At 42.7% G+C, this 25,000-nt stretch overlaps 1 protein-coding gene, 1 long non-coding RNA gene and 1 pseudogene across 2 annotated transcripts; 2 read left to right on the forward strand and 1 right to left on the reverse strand.

The window, feature by feature from the left end:
* Positions 1–25,000, forward strand: part of LOC134445625 (zinc finger protein 850-like) — a 69,589-nt pseudogene that overhangs the window by 13,539 nt on the left and 31,050 nt on the right.
* On the reverse strand, positions 8,304–8,733 carry LOC134445664 (uncharacterized). The gene is made up of 3 exons (XR_010034329.1): positions 8,607–8,733; positions 8,448–8,521; positions 8,304–8,346 (listed from the first exon to the last, which is right to left on the reverse strand). It is a non-coding gene; the product is annotated as an uncharacterized LOC134445664 (long non-coding RNA).
* Positions 15,901–20,472, forward strand: LOC134445636 (zinc finger protein OZF-like). Its single transcript, XM_063194690.1, has 2 exons — positions 15,901–17,062; positions 20,126–20,472. The coding sequence occupies exons 1-2, from the start codon at positions 15,901–15,903 to the stop codon at positions 20,449–20,451; spliced, it is 1,488 nt and encodes a 495-aa protein (XP_063050760.1). The 3' UTR covers positions 20,452–20,472.

The raw sequence follows: 25,000 nt of genomic DNA on the forward strand, positions 1-25,000 counted from the left end.
TGCTAAAGTAAAAACATGTACAGCTATGCTGCCCTACAAAGGAGCAAAGTGCAGAAACCACATACTCAGGGCCGGATTAAGATGGCCTGGGGCCCCTAGGCTACAGGTTGCTCTAGGGCCCCCCGGAAGTCAAATACTGCGACAAATTTACATAGACAGTGTCATAATTATGAGCTAAGAAGTAAGGATAACATGTCTCCCAACTGTACTGAACACAACAGATACATTTTCAACATTGTATCTTGTCACAATTTAGTAACCTTTCCACTTTTGGCCAATCAGGGGCCCCCTGGCAGGTGGGGGGCCCTAGGCTTCAGCCATATCTAGCCTGTGCATTAATCCGGGGCTGCACATACTGCACTGTGTCCAAATTAAGTTCTGCCTGAAAATGGTCTTCATGACGCCTCCTTTATCTTGTGACAAAGCCTTATGGTCCAAACGTGTCCCATGTTATATATATTGCTGTGTAAAAACTGCAGTAACTACAATATCCAACCTAATACCAAGGGGTCAAAGACGAGCAAAATTAAATTGTCATTCAGTGTTACGGATACCTTCTGCTGACTGTAACTGTAAAAAAAAAACATGATTTTTAAATTGTTTCAAGTGAATGGATGACAGCCGAGGCTTTCATGAATTCACTGGAAAAATAAATAAAATAAAATGATTCCAGGATCAAAAAATGAGAATAAATTCTCTGACTAAGGCACTCCAAATTAAAATGTCTTTATTAATATGACAGATTTGGAGTGCCTTAGTCAGAGAATTTATTCTCATTTTTTGATCCTGGAAGTACTATACCTTGGACTAAAGAGCACCCAAACCCAAGAAGCCAACAAACTATCTGGATAAGAGCACGCCATACTCCACAAACTGAAAATAAAATGTTTTTTTTACAGTCAGCAGAAGGTATCCATTACATTTCATTTTGCACGTCTTTGACCCCGAGGCTTTGAAGACATTTTACTCGAATTCGATGTCTCCGTAGTTACTGCACGTTGCCTTTGTAGGGCAGTGTGGATGAGAGAGGAGGTGTGTCAGTTCTGTATTCTGAACGCTTACGTTTCTGTTTACTTTTTATTCGTTATTGTTCGTCTTTTTTTTTTTAAAGAATTGCGGATGTGTATAACAACATTCTATTGTGAAATGTACATAAAGCAGAGTTTTGAATGTCAAAGAATAATAAAATAAAATCATGCCTAATTAAGATCGACTGTATTAAGTGTTTTGCTTTTTGTTTTCCAATAAATGTTTTGATAACACTTTGTTTTAGTGTTACACGATTAACATTTATACATGATGTAAATCAGGTTATTCAGTACTGTCATAGCTATGTTGTTATGATGTAGTTGAGTATTTTCAGCAAATAGTGAATAGGCCCGCCGGCGACTCCATCTGCAGTATGAAATCAAATCCACCAGCCCGGACTATCAGATCTCTTTTATACCCTCCGCCATCCAGCTGCTTAATTCCACTAAGAAGCGCAGATAGCCATAGGTCAGTCAGGTGTGTATTTATATATGTATTTATCTTTTAGGCAGGTCTTTTATACTGTGAACCTCACTCCTCCATAGCACTTTTATCTTTTTGAATCTTACTCTCTGCAACTCCTAACATAAAATGTATTTATTCATGCACTATTTATTATTTTTAATCCCTTATCCTTTACCTTTTATGTGTTCTTAAAATGTATTATGGAAGTCTGTCTGTCTGTCTGTCTGTGTGCTACTACTGCTGCAAAACAATTGTCCAACGGGTCCAAATAAAAGTTACTTGAACTTGAGCTACTTGAACTTGAACAAATCAAATGAAAAAGGTTCCCCACCACTGGTTTGCAACATGGGGAGAGCATGGGAATGAGAATGGTTCCATGTCATTGGTCAGACAGCCCATTAGACAATTGACTCCTGAGAGCCCATTCTCGGGAAAAATCAACTACATGCTTCGTGGTGCCGCTACGATATAGCCTCATTTTTCGTAGTTGGGCAACGCGCGCTGTCGTCGAGAGTGGGTGAGAGAGAGCGAGTGAGAGAGACCACCCGAGCAGCGTGCGTGCATTCGGGGAGGGGAGCACTGTCGTTGTGTCAGCTTTATGCCATGTCTCCCTTCCTCCAACATTATCCCTAACCCTAACCTTAACCCTAAATTTAACCCTAACCCTAAACGTAACCGTAAATCACTCATTTGAGACATTTGATTACCGTTGTTTCCAGTTAGCCTTCAGTCACACTTGATTGTTGACGTCCGTCTGCATTATTCTTCCTCCCAGAACCAAACTACCCCAATTGTCAGTTCCCCCTTTCGTCGCCCAACCATGAGAAACGAGGCTATTCGTAAAGGCACCACGAGGCTAAAAGGTTTTTTTTTCTGTTTTTCTCGTAAAGACTTCACGAAAGGCCCAAGTTACTGTTGCCTGAGTGCATATTGGTCTTTGAAAAAAAAGAGACCCATGACTCTGACAGAATATTCACTTTTAATTCAATTGAAAAGTGAAAACTATGCCCAAAACAAAAACATTTCTAACCCTAACCCTAAAGGTAGGCTACTGTATGTTTTTCCGGGCCGTGTGTTCTTTTGTGTGTGTGTTCGTTTTTTGTCTGAAAAGAGCGAGTGAGCGTCATCTGTGCACATCTGTGCATCTGTCTGACTGGGCGAACCAATGAGATTCTTGTTAAGCTCCTCTATAGAAAAAAATATAGGCTTTTATATATTATATTATATTATATTATATTATATTATATTGTATTATAATATAATATTATATTATGTAATTAAGCCTATCATTGTGTAGCCCTACTGTGTTGCTTTAGAGATTAAAAAAAAAAAAAAAAAAAAAAAAACCCTTCTTCAGCAGTTTTCTGTCTAGACATGCAAAAAAACAGGCCTGATATTAATGTGTCACTTATGTAAAGTAATCAAAGATCTAGGTATATGTGACAAAACCCTTGACTGGCACCAAAACACCAAATTTTACGTCTATATAATGACTTTTGAGGGCCCCATGTTTATATTTCGCCTTGGGCCCCAAAATGGCTAGATCCGCCCCTGTCTGTGGCCCATAAGTCAGCAGCCGCTCTAGGTACGGCCTTGCACAGCCCCCAGCAGGGGAAAAACAACTTCAGGGGTACATTCCAATATGTCACCTTGCCTCCTCCACTTGTGCTTGTGGCCTCGCTCCGCCTCCTGGCCCCTCCTCCGTGGAGAAAACAAATAAGTTTCCCCGCTGTCAGCCTAGCCACAACAACTTTTGTTCATTCACCATCCAGTTTGCAAATGAGAAAATTACTTTACAATTGAGCTTTTGCGAGATATTGAAATATAATGCTGTTGACAGTGATGTCATCATGACCTATTACTTCCTGGTACGAGGCCACACGCACAAGTGGAGGAGGCAAGGTAGCATATTGGAACTTACTCCAGGTGTCTGTCCATTGGTATTTGTAGGGAGGCAGAGAGTCCAGACATTGCTGTTGCCAGATGTGTCTGATCAAATCCCGCCCAAAAGGTTCTCAAAACCGCCAAAATGCGCGTAATTCCGCCCCATTTCAACCAATTGCATTGATTTCTATGGACACAAAACTGCAGAAAAAAACACCAAATGGCCAATTTTTCCCGTTTTTAACCGCAGTCGGCCATCCCAAGTAGCCCAATTGGGCAGATAACCGCCCAATCTGGCAACACTGCCCATTGCTTGTCCTCCAAGGGGAGATAAATTGGTCCTGACCAAGGTCAGGTCGCTATAGCAGGGCGCCGAAAGAAAGATAAGATTCTTTGTTTTGGGTAGACACAGACATTCTTTTACTGCTCTGCCGGGATTCTCATGTGACGGGCAGCAGCACATTTCACATGCAGTTGAAGTTCAAGCAACCTAGCTTACAAGCTTACAAGATTCGCACGGAGTGCAACGCCTAGAAAACTTTTCTGGTGCGGTCAATTACTCACACAAGCGCCATGGTCGGATTTCCTGCATTACTGGAGCACTGAATCTGAAAAAAGACGACTGATCACGACTCCCGAGGTAAGACGGACCGCTGGTCACATTAATAGCCTACTCGGCAGTGGTGTAGTCTACGTAGATCGCGGGTATACGGAGTATAGGCTTACCCACTTCTACATTTCAGGGATTTCAGTATACCCACTTAAAATTGATTGATCCATTGTTTTGAATAGCACAAATATATACAGTATACCCACTTCAAAAAATGCTGAAATATACAGTATACCCACTTCAAAAAATGCTGAAATATACAGTATACCCACCATAAAAAAGCAGACTACACCACTGATACTCGGCTGCTACAGTCCATCACCCCGCCAATTACTCACACGCTTGCCCAAGTGTCCATAAACTGCCGGAATATGCCTGCAACATTATGTCATCATCCATTGCGTAGGCCTATAGATCAGTGGTTCTTAACCTGGGGTGCGGGCACCCCCTGGGGGTGCGCCAGAGATTTTAGGGGGTGCGCGGAATTTTGTTTGCGTTGAGGTTGTGATCAAAATTCTGCTTCCAAACATTATAATTAGGCCAAATCAAGACCAAATTAAAACATGTTTTGGTCCCCATATAAAGTCATTAAAGTATTGATTAATGTCTGAAGATTAATGTCTGAAGATTAATCACTCAAATAATTTTTTAGTGCATATACACCCGAAGACGCTTGGGTTGGGGGTGCGCGGCTTGTCTTGGGCACAGGTCAGGGGGTGCTTTTGTTTTGTTTTTAGTCTTCCTCGACATTTACTGCCATTTATTGTCCCCGTCCCAACTCTTTTGAGACGTGTTGGATTTATCAAATTAGAAATGAGTACATATGTCCCCCAAAACAATATTTTTTCTCGGTTTTAACACTTAATATGTTGTCTTTTCACTATTCTCCATCTAATGAATAGATTGAATGTTTTGAAAATGATAGCATTTTGATTTTATTCACTGTTTACCAAACGTCCCAACTTCATCGGAGTTGGGGTTTGTATTATATAAAAATACTACACAGTTGAAATAACATATGTTTGAAAGTGCTTATGTCCCTTAAAAATAATGTTGTCATTAATTTGTGCAACTGATATAGAAAATGTGATTGTTCAGCTTCATAAGTAGGATTTTATGTTTCACTGTGATAGGCTAAAGACTGACACATTTTTCATTATAAATCCCTTTAACGTCTGATTGAATTTAGTCACCCTCCTTACACAAGTCCCGCTCCAGAGATATTCCCTATTGTCTGTTCATGGGATTTTTCCAACACAAAAGGGATCAATATCATAAAAACACTTTCAAAACAGTCAACCGTGTTACTCAACTGTGTTACGATCAACAATGCAGGGGAACAAGTCAGCACATTTTTAGGAGAAAAAACGGAGCAGACAAACCCATCTCTCTAGAACACGAATTATTTTGTTTGTTTGTCTGTCAATATGGGGATAAATTGGCAAAAAATGAAAAATTCAAAAAGAGGGCCTGCGCCTTTCAATGTGGCTTTAGTTATGTGGTGGTGCGTTGGCTTGAAATATTGAGCAATGCAAAGTCAGAGAGTCTGGAGCTCGCACTCAAAAAAGACTTGAAAAGAGATGCCCAAATAAAGTGGGTTTTTAATGATCTCACAATATGCCGTGCAGTATTTACAAAGGTGCAAACGTTTCGGGTGATCCCATCCTCAGTGCAAAAAAAAGTTTTTTTTGCACTGAGGATGGGATAAATTGGCAAAAACATACTCCTCCTCAACTGTCATAGCTGATGCGTAACATCATTGATGGTAACACTTGACATTTCAGGCATTTTTATGGTGTTGTGCTAACTGAGGACCTCAGAAGTTCCACCACAACACCTTAATCCATTCATGTATTTGTATGCTTTATCTGTGCTTTTCCACATGTGATTTCTAATTCAGATTCTTATAAATATGTTGATAACACAGTTGACAGGCAATTTTCCCGTCAGAATAACATGAAAAAGAATGGATTAAATTATGGAAGAATGGAGCTCAAAGCTTACCAAAAAGTCTTCCCATATCATGCCAAAGAGGTTATGACATCACGTGATGTTATTTGTATGGCCTAAGACCAAACCATTACTGATTTATGGAGGGGGTTTCAGACCGTGAAACGGTTAACACAGTTTTCGTGGACACACACAAAATAGCAAATTTCATGTACAATGGAAAGCACAATGGTCTTTCTGACAGTTTTGTCGTATTGTGATGATTACTGTGAATCAACATTTGCAATCGTCTTGGGCAAATCAAGTTTCTTTACATGCTAATATGAAGACTGAATCTGACATTTGGAAAACAGGACCAGTATTTAATATTCATTCTTGCTGAGGGGAATAATGCCATGTCTTCACTTTCTGTATTTTATGAAAGATAAATGTGTGCTAATGTCCAAAACATCATTGGATGCAGTTAATAGTTAGTGGAATTGGCAAATAAAATCCATGGACTTAAAAGCGCAGCCGAATCGTAGAATGACCCATGTGTTTATGCTACTTGACACCTTAATTTTCCCCTGGGATCAATAAACGATACTCTACTCTACTCTGCTATGTATGGGGATGTTTCAGGAGCCTTTCTGCCATGGATGGGTAGGGAGAGGTAAGTTGGGATTCGAACCTGCAACCCTCTGACAGTAGGGGTGTGCAAAATAATCGTCATATCGATGCATCGCGATACTTACTCTCATGATACAATGCATCGATTCATGACAAGGTATCGTGATACTTATTTTCTCAATATACTGCATGGATTCATGACAACTGATTATTTGATAACAATAAAATTCGATTTGCCACTGGTTATTTTGTTCAGTAGAGAATAGGTAATATTTCTGTTGTGATGTAAGCTCTCTCCCAGATGATAGAATGCTTAAATAGAATGAACTGACTTAAGAAAGCTACACAGCAACTGACAAATAAGCTGTATTTTACACATTTAGGGCGGAATTCTCCCGTCTCCACTTAAAGGGACAGTTTGGTCAATTTCAACATGCAGTTGTATTGCTCACGCTACCCTTGACTTGTCAGTACCTGGTGATGCCACATTTTTCGGCTCAACCCTTTCCGAGATATGAGCAATTCTAATGGGGGCAGCGTTTGTTTACATTTTTAAAAAATGAAACATAGGCCAACTCCAAATATTTTCCCCAAAGGTACTGCTGTTTGCTAGTTGTCTGCTGATGTTTTATAACCTTTTTGATGTTTTTGGGAATAAATAAAAATGTTTTTTTGAAATGTAAACAAAGAGCTGCCCCCATTACAATGACCAGGATCTCGGAAACGGCTGAAGAAGAATAAAAAAAAATCTCAGGCACTGACAAGTCCAGGGTAGTGTGAACATTACAACTGCATGTTGAAATTGACCAAACTGTCCCTTTAAGTCGGTTTTACGCACGCACTTTTTACGCGCCTTGATCCTGCGCGCATTCTCCCCTCTGAAATATTACCACACCCCTCGCGCTTAATGGGGGGATGATCTTCCCCGACTTCATCAGTTGTGGTTTCAAAGAAACCACGAAGCGTGGATTTTCAGATCAACCATGTGAAAACCTCGGCAGTCTATTGAGATCCAAATGTAGTAAGGTGGACCGAATTATGATAATTAACCCAGAAATTAATTACTATTATATTTGCATGGAATTGCACGACTACGCCACTGGGGGAATTTCGCCACCCAGAGTAAACCTTGACTCCAATGATAGCAAGGCAAACACAGGTTCGGATAGACATAGACAGAGACGTGTATTTCCAGTTCCAAAAATAAAATATTTCTTTATTAATACATATTTAAAATAAGAAAATAAACATACATTAAAAACTCCTGCACCGCATAAAGTAAGAGGGGACAAGTTGAGCAGAATAGGGAGTTCGGATCCGAGATGGCTGTACATGAAATTAACTTGGCACACCACCAAACTATCGGGGCAGGTAAACCGTGTCTGAATTAAAGATGCCTATGTTTACACGCACATGCGCATAGGCATACCACGCCAAGCAAGTGATTCAATCAATAAGTCTTTGCACTGCAAGCAAGTGATTCAATCGGTAAGACTTAACACGTCAAGCAAGTGATTCAAACAGTGGGTGCACCTCACCACTAATACTAATGCATACTGGACACGGGAACCTGCCCTGAAGAAAGGTTATACTAACAGATCAGATCAACTGTAGTTGACAAACAACAGTGATAGGCCTATCAAATAGCCAAGCCCGGAGTAGAGAGAGAGAGGTGGGGTGGGGGGGCGGGGGAGCGGTCGGAGCGAAATCAAACAAAACAAAACAAATAACAGAGGTAACACTTAAAATCTAAGGGCAAAACAGCAGTGAACAGTTACCACCGACCCTCGATAGCACATCTGAGGAGTCAGATAAACATTGGTGAGTGACAGGTCTAGTCCATCATTAAATACACAATCATAATACAATACATCGGTATACATCATTGGTATGCACGTACCTCAAACAGGTGGACAGAATGCTACAAGTTGGGGTAGCGACAACCCGAGCACCTGGGGAGGATCCCTGGCTCACCTATTTAACAGAGCCTAGTGAATACATCATCCGGTAGATTTGGAAACACAAACACACATGACTATTTACAATCAAGCACACATACCTCCACACTGACATGGATACGGTAAGCTGGGCATCACCGGATCTGAGCACTGCATAGGCCTACAGCAACACCAAAACCAACACCGGGAGAGCTCCAGCGGCCCTACCGCTTTCGGCTCTTTTTATAAAAATTGACCTAGACGCCACTTGCTGCGAAGCCACTCAGCAGCTAGCCGAATCTGTGACGTCATAACAATACGGGAGCTGGCAAGGGACAACGCTCACCTTGCTTGACAGCTGAACCCGTTACATTTTCTCCCAGCTTTTTGCATCGTCGCCCCGACGATGAGCTACATTTCCACTACCAGGGCTCAGGTCACAGTATCACAGGCAAGCAGGCACACCCGCACATGCATCAGACAGTCACACCCATGCACTGTCACTCTCAGTCAGGCAGGTATGCTCTTCCAGGTGCGCACGGGCAGTCGCGCACCTACAGGTAGACAGGCATACGGTCACAAGCGCACACACACACACACACACGCACGCACGCACGTGTGTGCGCGCACTACCATCCAACAAGCAAATTGAACAACATCATCATACAGACACACATGCATACACACACACAGTGCAAGAGGGCGGAGGTTGGAGGTTGGGGAGGCATGGACATGTCCCTTGGGCCCGGCAGCGCTCCGCTGGCACGGCCACTACTCAGTCCAGGGGACGGCGGACCTCCTGTTGGCCGACGAGGGGAGGGCCTCCCATTACGCCCCGATTGGGCTGCCGGCGAGGGCTGCGGTGGAGCAGGGACCCGCTGCCCGTCACAGTTCCGGGCCAGGTGGCCGGGCTGTCGGCACCGCCAACACACCCTGGGGCTCCCAGGCGACCCTGCTTGAGGCCGCTGCAGCAGCTCCACCCACTGCGACAGGAGATGGATCTGTTCCCCCTGCCGCCTTGCCATGTCCTTAAGCTCCAACAGTCCCTCACGTTCTTCCTCCATCTTGGACGGGGACAGGCCGCAATTCGCCCACTCACGGCAACCCAAGACTCAACGGGGTCGTGGTGGAGATTCGAGTCCCCCGCCGCGTGCCCACTGCTGTTTTGCCCTCCTATGCCCTTCAATCAACTGAACCAATGAAAAAAAAACAAAAGCCTAACCCAAACAAGAAAAACACGTCTCTGTACGCTATCTCTGCCGACTATAGGCCAAATGTAGTAAGGTGGACCGAATTATGATAATTAACCCAGAAATTAATTACTATTATATTTGCATGGAATTGCACGACTACGCCACTGGGGGAATTTCGCCACCCAGAGTAAACCTTGACTCCAATGATAGCAAGGCAAACACAGGTTCGGATAGACATAGACAGAGACGTGTATTTCCAGTTCCAAAAATAAAATATTTCTTTATTAATACATATTTAAAATAAGAAAATAAACATACATTAAAAACTCCTGCACCGCATAAAGTAAAAGGGGACAAGTTGAGCAGAATAGGGAGTTCGGATCCGAGATGGCTGTACATGAAATTAACTTGGCACACCACCAAACTATCAGGGGCAGGTAAACCGTGTCTGAATTAAAGATGCCTATGTTTACACGCACATGCGCATAGGCATACCACGCCAAGCAAGTGATTCAATCAATAAGTCTTTGCACTGCAAGCAAGTGATTCAATCGGTAAGACTTAACACGTCAAGCAAGTGATTCAAACAGTGGGTGCACCTCACCACTAATACTAATGCATACTGGACACGGGAACCTGCCCTGAAGAAAGGTTATACTAACAGATCAGATCAACTGTAGTTGACAAACAACAGTGATAGGCCTATCAAATAGCCAAGCCCGGAGTAGAGAGAGAGGGGGGGGGGGGGGGCGGTCGGAGCGAAATCAAACAAAACAAAACAAATAACAGAGGTAACACTTAAAATCTAAGGGCAAAACAGCAGTGAACAGTTACCACCGACCCTCGATAGCACATCTGAGGAGTCAGATAAACATTGGTGAGTGACAGGTCTAGTCCATCATTAAATACACAATCATAATACAATACATCGGTATACATCATTGGTATGCACGTACCTCAAACAGGTGGACAGAATGCTACAAGTTGGGGTAGCGACAACCCGAGCACCTGGGGAGGATCCCTGGCTCACCTATTTAACAGAGCCTAGTGAATACATCATCCGGTAGATTTGGAAACACAAACACACATGACTATTTACAATCAAGCACACATACCTCCACACTGACATGGATACGGTAAGCTGGGCATCACCGGATCTGAGCACTGCATAGGCCTACAGCAACACCAAAACCAACACCGTTAGAGCTCCAGCGGGCCAACCGCTTTCGGCTCTTTTTATAAAAATTGACCTATCGCCACTTGCTGCGAAGCCACTCAGCAGCTAGCTGAATCTGTGACGTCATATCAATACGGGAGCTGGCAAGGGACAACGCTCACCTTGCTTGACAGCTGCACCCGTTACACAAAGCTGAACTTTAACTTTGAATTTAGAACCACGTGCCAAAAGTCCTCGTGCAAAAGCATATCAAAATCTAACCTCAGCTCATTTTCACAAGCACAAGGCGAGTAGTCGAGGTGAGATAACGAGATGGAAACGCAATGTGTACCTTTGGCGGGAACTCAGCAGAGCGTTTTGGTGCGCAACAGGTTGATTGAAATAATAAACATGATTAAACGTTTGGTTAAAAATTGAGTTTGGTGTGTTGCCTAGTCAAGTCCGGAAATCAAAACCTGATTTAAAATGCTGATAATTCCCACAGTTAAAACAACACATTGTATTTGCTTACTTTTAAAAGTGCTTCTCCGCTTCTCTGTACAGCAACGTGACATTAATAATATCATTGGAAATATGTGGATCTCAGCTGTCCGTCAGCATATTACACTTAGGCTATATGCATGCTGAAGAATGAACAAGGAAATCGATCGTAATGAAAAAACGGAGACTTTATTATTCTGTCGCAGACATGGGAATTAATTGGACATGGGCATGCAATGCCAAGCCAGGACTTAAACGCGCAGCTGATGGGGTGTAAAAGAGACCAGAAGCGAACCGCCAAAGACATGATCTGATATGTAGGCCTACATTTTTACGTTTTGCTGCAATGACATTCAGGAAATATTTTCTGCCTTACAAAAACAGATAGAACAACCTGTAGCCTACCTCAGTATGTGGCGGTTTTGTATGTCGGGCATCAGTTCAGAAAGTTTAATAGGTTACATACACATATGCACGAGTTCCAATAAATCACAAAAGTGGAGGAGTTGAAATAAAAACCCTTTACTTAACGTCGTGGCTACAACATAGTAAAAATGGTGAAGGTTGTTTTTGAATAGGTGTAACAGACCGCATTCGGCGGCAGGTCGAAGGCAAGGAAAGGCGACAAAGGTTGGCTCCAACTCGCATTTATTCTGGTGAAACATTAAATGCAAACAACATCATGCAGCTGCGGTTGTACATTCATATCTCCAGCGAAGTAAACTCTTTCTGGCTGTATGTGATCGTATAGTGAATTGTCAGCACGAGACATGGAGCCATTGTCTTTTACATACATATTATCATGGACAACATTCTACCATAACATTCCCTCATTAAACGGGACATTCCATTACAGTATTCCATTGGTGAGTAAATACACATTACGAGAACGACATCGAGTAGCAAAACAAAGCCTACCTGGTGAAACATTAAATGCAAACAACATCATGCAGCTGCGGTTGTACATTCATATCTGTACACAAAAGGATAAAGATACAGTTAGCTTACTGACCACGGATAACAAAGAATGCGTGGTTCAGACTAGCAGCGAACTGACTAGCAGGTTCATAGCGTGGTCAGAAATTATCATTTCAAAATACCTTTTCAATATTAATGCAAAATCATTTGCGATCTCATAATCATGTAGCAGTACTACTCTCAACAACATTTTTGATTGCAAACCTTAGTATGCACACATGTATAATATTGCATTTATGGATGAACACACGAAGCATTATACCACTGAACTTACCTCCAGCGAAGTAAACTCTTTCTGGCTGGAGGAAGCATAGTTCGTGTGCAAAGACCTGACCTACTGCAGCTGCAAGAATACACCACCAGGTGGCTGCAACTCGTATGATAAGAAGAACCAAATATTTATAGTGAAATTCACCAACTACATTTCTAACTCTGTTACATAGGCATACTTTAGGTGGCTGTGAGGACGACTGGAACAACGGTCTTTAGTCTGACGTGCCTTGTCAATTTAGCCTACTTGTGCGCATGGTGGTTTTGGTTACCGTCCAGACAACATGATGATCCTCATACTGATTAATTAATTACCTGCTTTTGTTTGTAAGTTCATCGATATGAGAACATGCTCTGAGCAGCTGGTCATATTTTGTCACAATTAATGTAGGATGAAATGTGGAACTGTGAATGAATTACGAGTTGGACTCACGCTGACGGTAAGGAACATCAACAAAGCATACCGTGTAACATGTTCAAAATGCGAGCCAAGCGAGCATCAAATGCAATATTACATTTTACCTCATAGTGGCGCTTGACCTTACTACAGCCCTTTGATGAGGCAAACACGCTTAAGTGGACGGGAGAATCCGCTTAGGATTGATTAACATGGGGAACTCCCTGATTTTGGCCTGGCCCCACCCAACGTGCGCAAGTGATGAAATCGCGCGTAAACCCCGTTTACTCACAGGCTTGAGTAAGCTCGGAGGCGCTGTTGCGCACTTTTTTTGACTTAAGCGGGTGGGAGAATTCCGCCCCTACTGAAGTAAATATCGCAATGCATCACAGTATAGGCCAGTGGTTCTTAACCTTTTTTCTTTAACGCACCCCCTTACTTGTGATGAAGACAAGTCGTGCACCCCCAACCACAACTTCTACATGTGTATACGCACTAAAAATGATTTAAATGATTAATTTAAATGATTCTTGCTTGATACATTAATCAATACCTTTAAATGGGGACGAAACATGTTTTAATTTGGTCTTCAATTGGTCTAAATATAATGTTTGACAGCAGAATTTTGGTCGCAACCTCAACACAAACATCCCACGGACCCCCTGAAATCTCTGGTGCACCCCCAGGGGGTGCCCTTACCCCAGGTTAAAACCACTGCATTAGGCCACTGCCACTATTTGTATAGTGCCCACAGCAGTACAGGCCATGGTTGCCCAGCAGAGTTCTACAGTTCTACAAGGCTGCATGTGTGTGTGTATGAATGAACATTCTAAAGGTGACAGTTTGCTGTATGAACTACAATATTGTGTGCTGCCCTGTTTTTACACTAAAAACTTTGGCAAGTTGTCTAATGAAATTAACACTGCTCTCTGTGTCAAAGTTTAGATCACGTTTCTAGGCCAAATGGTTCAGTCAAAAAATGGCTATGCGCTGAGCTGTTCACACACTACACACACACAAAATTATGAATGAGGAAAGCCCGTAGGGATTATAAAACAGCTATCTCCCAAACATTTTTAAGAGTTGGCTAATGATCTTTACACAGTTTGTAGTCAGAGCCAAGACCTCTCTGACAATGCCTTTACCTAGTCGATAGGTAAAGCGGTTAATTTTATTTTATTTAAAAACCAAAGACTGAGGTCACCTCTCACTCTAACTGCCAGGGCTAGTGACTTTTCGAACTGGTCGTTTTGGCGCTCGAACCGCGTCTCTATCTCGAACGCTGCAATGATTCAAAGCTGGCTTGCGAATTCCCGCAAGCATACTAAATGACTTACAGCATGTTCTGTTTGTGTTCCAAGATGATGTATTTGTGTTGTAGAATAGTGAAAGGATGTTCAGCCTCAGACCACACAGCTGTGTGGTAACAAATATATTTTACATTGACCTACTTTTCTGACTGAAACATTTGGAAGTAGATTAAATTGATGGTGTTAGTGCAACACTAGCTCATGGTGTTATGTATCTGTTACAGAACGTATTCCTCTGCACCTAATATGAGGATGATCGATCGTGCTCCTGTTTTAAAGTTGATATTTAAAGTTGATGTTTGCAGGCTGGTGGTGGATGAGAAATCAGATTGAGATCTACTTCTGTTTAGCATTGTGCTCCTGTTTAAAGGGGCACTGTGCAGGAAATGGTCAAAAACGGTACTGCAACTATGCTGCTCATTGAAACTGGGTTGCCTATAGCCAAATTTGATCTTTTCTTGGAAGTTTACTGAGTAATAAACTAATATTTTCTAGTATGGCCCAAGTACAGTCAGGCTGAATCTCAAATGGTGCACTTGTGCACTTCAGTGTCCATGTTTCAGTGTGTATGCCGTATTAGTTACGCACTGAAACATAGTGCCTGAAGTGCACAAGTGTGCCATTTGAGATCCAGCCTCAGTCTTGCAGGTAAAAATGGCTATTTCTGGAAATTCAAAATGGCGGACCATGGAGAAAATCCCCCCTTTCATGTATGAAAAGTGCAATTTTTCCAGTCATAATGAACACTTTGAATTTGATGGTGGTGGTTAATATTCATGAAAAAGGTAACATTAGTGAATGGGTAGCATGGATTCTGGAAATAATCAACAGAAAAATCGATTCAAAGTTGTTGTTTCCTGTATAGCATTGTGCTCCTGTTTAAAGTTGGTGTTTCCTGTTTTTGTTTTTCAGGTCTTCCCACCTGCTAATGCCTGGCTTACAATAATGGCATCACAACGCCTAATGTCAGTGAAGGAGGAGCAAGAAGAAGATGACTTTGATGACTTTCTATACTCTTATATACGTGCACATCCAATAGAGGATGAGAAGCCTAAATTGGAACAAAACTTTAAAACTGTAATGTATGAGTCGCCTACAGTTCCTGAGCCAGACTTCATGAGGATCTTGAGTAAAGAAGAAGAGGAAGAGGAGGAGGAGGAGGAGGAGGATGAAGAACAAGAAGAGGAGGAGGAGGAAGAGGAGGTTGGACAGTGCAGCCAAGATGCATCTTCAGCAGAAAGTAAGCCAAGTTGGTATGAATTTCCATAAGCTTTAACTTTAGAATTTCCATAAACTCAATCGTTTAATTTCAAGAGTGCTATTTTGTGGTGCATTCAGACAGGATAAGAAAAAGTCTGTGATTTACTCAATCGACAGACATTGTGACCGGGAAAAACTCAACTACATCATAGAGACATTGCTATGACACAGGCCCTGTTAAGGTCTAACAAGGCAAAGGGGTTTAACTTCCATGGTGCCATTACTGCTGGGTGGCACTGTAAAAATAACAAATATGTAGATGAATCTATATTATAGAGAGAGGAGTTTTGCATAAAAATGAAATTACAGGTAGACATGTCCAGTCACACGAACCACCTAAAGAAACACCAGATGATCCATACGTTTAGTCACATGCACAGTCTCCAGAAACACCAGAGGGTCCATACAGGGGAAAAACCATTTGAGTGCCCGGAATGCGGACAGCGTTTTAGTCATATGGGCCATCTCAAGAAACACCAGAGGATCCATACAGGGGAAAAGCCATTTGAGTGCTCAGATTGTAAAAAGACCTTTAGTCAAATAAGCAATCTCAAGACTCACCAGATTACTCATTCAGGGGAAAAACCATTTGAGTGCCCAGAATGCGGAAAGCGTTTTAGTCGTATGGACCATCTCAGGCAACACCAGAGGATCCATACAGGGGAAAAGCCATTTGAGTGCTCAGAATGTGGAAAGACCTTTCGTCAAATGGGCACTCTCAGGCAACACCAGAGCATCCATACAGGAGAAAAACCATTTGAGTGCCCAGAATGCGGAAAGCGTTTTAGTCATATGGGTCATCTCAGGCAACACCAGAGGATCCATACAGGGGAAAAGCCATTTGAGTGCTCAGAATGCGGAAAGAAGTTTAGTGACATGAGCAGTCTTAAGACACACCAGAGGGTCCATACAGGAGAAAAGCCATTTGAGTGCTCAGAATGTGGAAAGACCTTTCGTCAAATGGGCACTCTCAGGCAACACCAGAGGATCCATACAGGGGAAAAACCATTTGAGTGCTCAGAATGCAGAAAGAGGTTTAGTCACATGAGCAGTCTCAAGACACACCAGAGGGTCCATACAGGAGAAAAGTCATTTGAGTGCTCTCACTGTGGAAAGGCCTTTAGGCACATAGGCACACTCAATACACACCAGATGATCCATACAGGGGAAAAGCCATTTGAGTGCTCTCACTGTGGAAAGGCCTTTAGGCACATAGGCACACTCAATACACACCAGATGATCCATACAGGGGAAAAGCCATTTGAGTGCTCTCAGTGTGGAAAGGCCTTTAGGCAAATGGGCGCACTCAATTACCACCAAATGATCCATACAGGAGAAAAGCCATTTGAGTGCTCTCAGTGTGGAAAGGCCTTTAGGCAAATGGGCGCACTCAATAAACACCAGATGATCCATACAGGGGAAAAGCCATTTAAATGCTCACACTGTGGAAAGAGCTTTCGTCAAACGAACCATCTAAACAAACACCAGATGATCCATACAGGGGAAAGGCCATTTACAAACCCCAACTCCGGTGAAGTTGAGACATTTGGTAAACTGTGAATGAAATCAAAATGCTATCATTTTCAAAACATTCCATCCAATCATTAGAAGAAGAATAGTAAAAATACAACATATTAAAGTGAGATTTTTAGTAGTTTATTTCCAGAATTCATGCTGCCCATTCAATAATGTTACCTTTTTCATGGATACCAGCATCAAATTCGAAGTATTCATTATGATAGGAAAAATTGCACTTTTCATTCATGAAAAAGGGGATCTTCTCCATTGTCCGACATTTTGAATTTCCAAAAATAGCGATTTTTTTAGCTACAAAAAAGACTGTACTTGGGCCTTACTAGAAAATATTTGTTTAATACTTAGTGTTAAAACCAAGAAAAATAACATTGTTTTTGAGGCACATATGTCATTTTTAATTTGATAACTGCAACACATCTCAAATCAGTTGGGACAGGGATCAGTGTTAAACATGTTATAAACATCCAAATAAGCTAAAACAACACAAGGAAAATCATTTCAAAATTGATTGTATGAATAATTACCATAGTTATTACATTAAGTGTTGCATTCCCTTTGATTTACCATGATTGTGTGTATATAAGATATATTTTTGTCATTAAAATCATTGTATAGGTTCATGACATCATGAAATATATATTGGATGTAGTCTTACTCTAGCACTCAAGTACAGCTATTGAAAACGTGACCAGATTAAGAACGCTTCATGTGTGCAAATGATTTTGTGTGTGCGAATGAGGGTTTTAACAGTCACCTATGCACAGTTTCCCATGTCTATTTAGACTTGTGATACACCATATCCAGGTTGCACCACCAGGTGTATCACAACAAGTCTACTTGAAATAGACCCAGAAGACATGGGAAACATGTCATTTGCATACAGAAGTCAAAACATGCCCTTCTGTTTGAAAATAATAGTCTTGCACATCCTGTGCTACAGTGAATATGGACCATCCAATTTGTGTTGTGTTGTGTTGTGTTGTGTTGTGTTGTGTTGTGTTGTGTTGTGTTGTGTTGTGTTGTGTTGTGTTGTGTTGCGTCGCGTCGAGTTTGGTGAAATGTCATGTCATGTTACAGCCACCCTGGACCAACAGATTATATCTCATCTGCCTCCCATCTCTCTTTCACAGATTATATCTCATCTGCCTCCCATCTCTTTTTCTACATTATTGTGTGTTTGCATTGTGCAGATCCTTTTTTTTGGCTTGCAGTGATTTTTCATTGTTTGTTTGATTGAATAAATGTATGCTGCTGTTGAATGTTCATTTCCATAATAACCCCCCTTCACTACAGCAGTGTTTCCCAACCAGGGGACCCCCTTCACTACAGCAGTGTTTCCCAACCAGGGGACCCCCTTCACTACAGCAGTGTTTCCCAACCAGGGGGCCCCATCACTACAGCAGTGTTTCCCAACCAGGGCCCCCTTCACTAGGCTACAGACTGTCTCTGCACACACCCCATCCCACTCAGTCTACCAAGTGTCCCACAGTGTTTCCCAACCAGGGCCCCCTTCACTAGGCTACAGACTGTCTCTGCACACACCCCATCCCACTCAGTCTACCAAGTGTCCCACAGTGTTTCCCAACCAGGGCCCCCTTCACTAGGCTACAGACTGTCTCTGCACACACCCCATCCCACTCAGTCTACCAAGTGTCCCACAGTGCTTCCCAACCAGGGCCCCCTTCACTAGGCTACAGACTGTCTCTGCACACACCCCATCCCACTCAGTCTACCAAGTGTCCCACAGTGCTTCCCAAACTGGGGGCCATTGCCCCCTTCCATGGCGGTGGATTTTTTTTAGAAAAAGCTCTGAGCGGCTCTTCTTGTCACACTTGTACATTTTCAGGTGCTGGAAAGTGGAAACCTGAAAATTTGGTGATTGGAGATGCTTGAAAAGTGCTTGAATTTGCTCATATAAAAGGCGTGGCAAGTTACGCTGCCAGTGGTTAGGGAGCGGGTCTTAATATCAGAGGCGTGCTGTGGATAAGCCTCACCTGTGTCCCCTGTGTGTTTAATATGCAATAATCTGTATTAGGTTTATATGTCACTTTGTATTAGTAATATTAGGAGTGGGATTAGTAGTATTATTATATGGTTGTGACGTCATCTGTCGAATGCTCCATTCATTTCAACGGGACTCCCCAACGTTCGGACGTCTGTTATTTTTCGATAACGGACGGGTTGGTCTATAACAGACCGCTGTCAATGGCAACAAGACTTTTCACTGCTAAAGCGACTTTTCAACAAGACTCTAATCAGCTGCTGTGATAGACAGCACCCGTTGTCCTGGCTACCGCTGTCAATGGCAACAAGACGATCACTGCTAAAGCCTTTGTATACAAGTCAGTGGCTAAAGCGAATGTTTCATATCACTCCGCAGGGGGTCCGGTCTTTTGTCACTCTAATCAGCTGCTGTGATAGACAACACCTGTTGTCCTGGCTAGCCTACCTAGCTGTTGCCTAGCGGTGTTCCACAACGGCACTGTTTTGTTTTGCGCAGCAACAATCTTAACATTAAATAGGTCTAAAGAAATGGCCCTGCATGTGTGAATCATTTAAGTATATCCATATAATAAGCGGGTTAACTTTCGGCGAGTCGGTCGCTTTGTGGAATAGCAGCACTTCAGAGAGAACAAGACCCCTCCGCTCCGCGTCGGGGTCTAAAGATTCTCTCTGTCGTGCTGCTATTCCACGGTAGCGACCTTCTCGCCGAACGTTAACCCTTACATAGTACTCCACTCTGGTCTTCTCTGTGCAGGTGGTGTGGACAGGCCTCTCCTGTGTCCCCTGTGTGGTCACGGCTTCACCCTGAAGACCAACCTCAACAGGCACATGAGGATCCACTCTGGTGGCCAGTGGAAATCTCACGCCTGCTCCACCTGTGACAGGAGGTTCAGGGACAGCACTGACCTGCGCCGACACCAAAACACACAGCACACACACATTCAAACACAGTCTCAAAGCAGCACATCCTCACAGCCACAAACGCACACTCAAAACACACACTCTCAAATAACACACTCTCCGACGCACACACCGCATCAGTGTCCAGACTGTGGCAAAGTCTCCAGCAGTGCCGCCAACCTGAAAAGGCACCAGTTGATCCATTCGGGCCAGAAGCCGTTCGCCTGCTCCGCCTGCCCCAAGCGCTTCAGAACCCGAGCGGAATGCGGCGTGCACCACAGCACTCACACAGGGTTCCGGCCGCACGCGTGTGTGTCGTGCGGAGCGGCGTTCAGCCAGGCGTCGGATCTGAGGAAACACACGCTCATACACACGGACGAGAGGCCGCATGTGTGTGAGAGGTGCGGGAAGGGGTTCAGGAGGCGCACACACCTCACGCAGCACTGGAACACACACATGTAGACACACACACACCTCACGCAGCACTGGAACACACACATGTAGACACACACACACCTCGCTCAGCATTGGAACAATTTTGTTTTAAGGGAGAATGTATTACTGTGTGAGTTGTGTGTGATTTTTGTTTTGTTGCAAGAGCTGTACAACTTCAGTCCAATGTAAGCAAATGTTAGTGAATCAATACCTCATGTGTATGATCTTTATCGGAATAAAGACCGTTTTGAATACTGAGATGCTGCGTTTGTTTCACCTCACGTCACCGTTTGATATCTCAAACATTAACACATACTCTTTTACTAATAACTTCATAGGCCTATGTATTGTACGCATCTACAGTATATGGTATACATGAAAAGAGCATAACAAGCACACAAAGATGTTAAGAGATTTTCAGAAGCATCACATTAAGTGTATTGAAAAAAAATCTCATTAACTCCTTAGAGACCAACATGCATCCTTAGAGATGCAACATATAGGCTGACATTAAGATTGGTGTTGTGACATCATTGAATTGTGACCACTTCTGTCATCTTCTGTCAAAGCTGTGAAGAGATTGAATGTTGTAGCTATTCAGTTAGCAAAGAGTACGGTAATTCTATATTTTTTTCATGACATTTTTCAGTCCATCCCAATTTAAGAGGCATTTTGGGGGCAAAGTGGTTGGTGCATTAACAGTGCAGGGGCGGTTTTAGGAAATCTGAGGCCCTGGGCAAAGAACAATTTTGAGGCCCCCTTTAAATTATTAATTAATAATCAATGGTGTATAAATGCAGGCAGTGGCGTAACAACGGAAACATTGGCCCAAAAGCAAGATTATCTAGGTGGGCCCCATCGAGCTGTGGCCAAGGGCCCAGAAAGCTTAAATTGCCACAGCATGAAAAATCGATGCATAAATGTCCATTGACGACAGGGCCCCTGACTGGACGGGGCCCCGGGCAATTGCCCGACCTTGCCCAATGATAGAACCGCCCCTGCCCCTGAGTCAAAAGCATTACATATCTCTGATATTTTGAGATTCATATTTTTCACTCATGATGATGTGGACAATACAATGTCTATTGGGTTTGGTTTTATTTCTCCCTGGTATGATGATAAGAAACCTAAAACAAATGCCCCTTTCGTGGATATCAGCAGTATGCCTAATCTGCCACCCCCTGTCTAAAAGCATTGTTAATTTTGACTGTCACAGCCCGTGTACCAGTTTCCTGGTGAACCAGAAGCTATGTGTTGACGCCCAGGGCGGGGGCTGGGCTACACAAACAGGCTACTGGTTCACCAGGATAGTGTACCAGTCAGGTGACCTTCCAAATGTTATCAAAACGTACTATCTACGTAGGTGGACCTGTCCTTGTGGTGCCTTTATTGGCCTATAACCTATTTGATTATAGCAAACAAGTAAACAGTAAACAAATACTGTCCTCCTTCTGTACACAGAGCCTACAGTAAAGGTGAATCATTTGCAGCAGCTACCTCTCATGGTAAGTGTTTTGACTCAGTCTAGTTGTCTTGTCTGACACATAGGAATATGTTAACCTCTTTCTTCATTTGTTAACAAATTAATCACACGCACGCACACGCACACGCACACACACACTGCAAAAAATGTAACCTTAAAAAACATCTAATCAATCTTATTTTAAGATTTCAAAAATCACCTAATAACTACTACTTTTAACTGGAATTTAGAAATTAGACTATTTATAGGCCTACATGTTTTTGAACATTTGTCCATGGGGCAAGATATTTTTACTTGGTGATATTTTTTTACTTGGTATTTGCTTGAATGTTAATATTAACTTGAAACGAGTAAAATACTCATGTGTAAAATGTCTTTCCCCATGGACAAATGTTCGAAAACAAGTAGGCTATAGTCTAATTTCTAGTTCTAGGTTTCAGTTAGAAAGCACTAGTTATTGGGTGATTTTTACTTAAAACAAGATTGATTAGTATAGCCTAGATGTTTTTACTTGAAACTGGAAAAATAAGCTTGTTAAGATTCCATTTTTGCACACACACACACATCAATATTTCTCCATGGACAACGATAACCATGTTCAAAACATATAATTTAATCCTAAACAGGGTATTCGCTTTCTGTTCTTGAATTAATCTGAAAATGAATCTAAAAAAACATATTTAACTGGTGTCTGTGTGGTAGGTCTATAAGAATTACATCAGGGTGTGGTGCGGCGGTGGAGGTTTTTGTGCCAATGTAACATCCTCCCCTACGGCAGGTAGTCTGATGCGTCCTGGGTGTGGCATGTTACAGGTGCGCACCATTTGCCATTACCTGCATCGCATCCTTTTTTTAAACCATGGCACCGATTACCCATGGGAAGATGCTGCTTTAGTGTTTGTGGCGATGCCACCAGTTATATACAGTCGTCTGTAGCTTTGAGGCTCAGGCCCGTGTCTGCGCTCACGAAAATGTGGCCGTTTCGGGAGTGAGATGGTCCTGTATGGCTGAGCCTCGTGTGAAGCGAGACCGAGTTCTCCTTAGAATGCTGGATTTTGGATCAACAAGTCGCATAGGCTTGTGGTATGTAGGCTATCTTCTATATGCGGTGTCTCTCACCTGTCGTCATAGGCTTTTATAGGCCTACAGCAATGTTTCCCAACCAGGGGGCCCCCTTCAGTGTTTCCCAACCAGGGGGCCCCCTTCAGTGTTTCCTAATCAGGGGGCCCCCTTCAGTGTTTCCCAACCAGGGCCCCCCCTCACTACAGCAGTGTTTCCCAACCAGGGGGCCGCATACCACACATGTTATACAGTACCTGAGGGGTAGGGGGTGTGCATGTGCATAATGTGAACGAGCAATGTGTGTGTGTGTGTGTGTGTGTGTGTGTGTGTGTGTGTGTGTGTGTGTGTGTGTGTGTGTGTGTGTGTGTGTGTGTGTGTGTGTGTGTGTGTGTGTATGTGTGTGTGTGTTTGTCTGTCTGTCTATCTATCTGTCTCTCTGATATTGGCATTGGATATCACTTGCCGTTATTTCAGCACGGTGTTATAATAGCCTACAATGCAAATGCTCTCGGATGTTGCATTGGATATGATGTTCCCTCTTTTGCAATCATTTGCCGTTATTTCAGCACGGTGTTATAATAGCCTAGGCCAGTGATTCTCAAAGTGTGGTCCGGGGACCACTAGTGGTCCGTGTCAGAGATCAGGTGGTCCACGAGGGGATTTCTATTTTTCCGAGACAAGCTAGCAGTAGGCTATATTTGTAACAGTATTGCAAAGCTATAGCTGAAGTCTCATTTTCACCACAATAAGACTGTAAATGTGAATAAAAAGTAAGTGATTTGTATCGAAATTAGCAGTGTCTAATTAGCACCCGTCAACTGTCAATTCAGTTAACAGGTGGTCCTTGAACATTTTTCGGGGGACTAAGTGGTCCTTGTTCTGAAAAAGTTTGAGAAACACTGGCCTAGGCCTACAATGTAAACCTTTCATCTGCGCGTGCCACCACGCGCAACACAGGCACTGTCCAGCAAGCTATCGGGAAGAAATGTAACAGTGTTATAATAAAATTACAAAGGGAGACGGATAAGCTGTGCTTTATTTCAATAAAGGGATTTTCCTGCCCCTTGCACGGGTGAGGCCTAAATGCAATTTCGTTGTGTGTTTGTGAATAAATTTACTATATCACCTTAACAATTTCACTGTATTACCTTATCAAATTGACCTGAAAGAACACACACAGAAACAGAGGTAGCATTTCAAATCTGTGAGCAGATTTTATTGTTTAGCGGCCGGAGGAGTTACTGCGTGGAGACATGAAGTATTCCACCCAGCAAGTCCTGAAGTGTATACAAAAGGCAAGCCTATTTAAACATTTCCCAGCCCCACAGTCCATGACATGATCTTCTTCTAACAAGTAAATACTAACGTCATCTTTCCTATCATGCATATGTAGGACTATATATGGGAGACATATATGGTCTGTCTCTCCCTTGTTTCCGTAATGGCGCCGCCTGTGATGTATAGCTTCCACCAAGCATAAACATCCAAGGTCATAGTTCAGCGAAGTGGTAAACTAGTCTGGGACAACCTTGGGAACGATGTCTTCTCGTGGTACAGAGATGTCACATAACTCAAAGAGCAAAGGAGAGAGAGAGAGAGAGAGAGAGAGAGAGAGAGAGAATAACAGAGAATAACAGAGAATAACAGAGTATAACGAGAAACACAGAAAGCTTATATTTTCAATAATACATGCAGAGAATTTCTTAACAGTTCACTTGTGTGCTGTGGGGTGCTGTGTCACAATGTTGGAGTTGGAGTTTCCCAATGGGCTTTCACTTCACTTCAATTTGTGAAAAATCAATGTTCAATGTTCACAATTAGAATACAATTATGTAAAGAATAAAAGTGAAGACAACAACGCAAGTTAGTAAACATCACTTTGATACTGATAGTTAACATCCTCACTGCAAGACGATCTATACGATTTCTTGGCAGATTCGAGACGATCTTGTACTCGATTTCACGATTCAGGATTTAATATCGTCATATCGCCCAGCCCTACATCCATGTGTTCATATCGCACCCCCCCCC

Source organism: Engraulis encrasicolus, chromosome 3 (genome assembly GCF_034702125.1).
Source record: "Engraulis encrasicolus isolate BLACKSEA-1 chromosome 3, IST_EnEncr_1.0, whole genome shotgun sequence".
NCBI lineage: Eukaryota > Metazoa > Chordata > Actinopteri > Clupeiformes > Engraulidae > Engraulis > Engraulis encrasicolus.

Excerpts from the sequence above, each read along its gene's own strand:
- LOC134445636 (XM_063194690.1), top strand. The coding sequence starts at position 15,901 with ATGATCCATACGTTTAGTCACATGCACAGTCTCCAGAAACACCAGAGG. Across the intron at positions 17,063-20,125 it reads CCATACAGGGGAAAGGCCAT|ATCAGTGTCCAGACTGTGGC; the intron begins TTACAAACCCCA and ends CGCACACACCGC.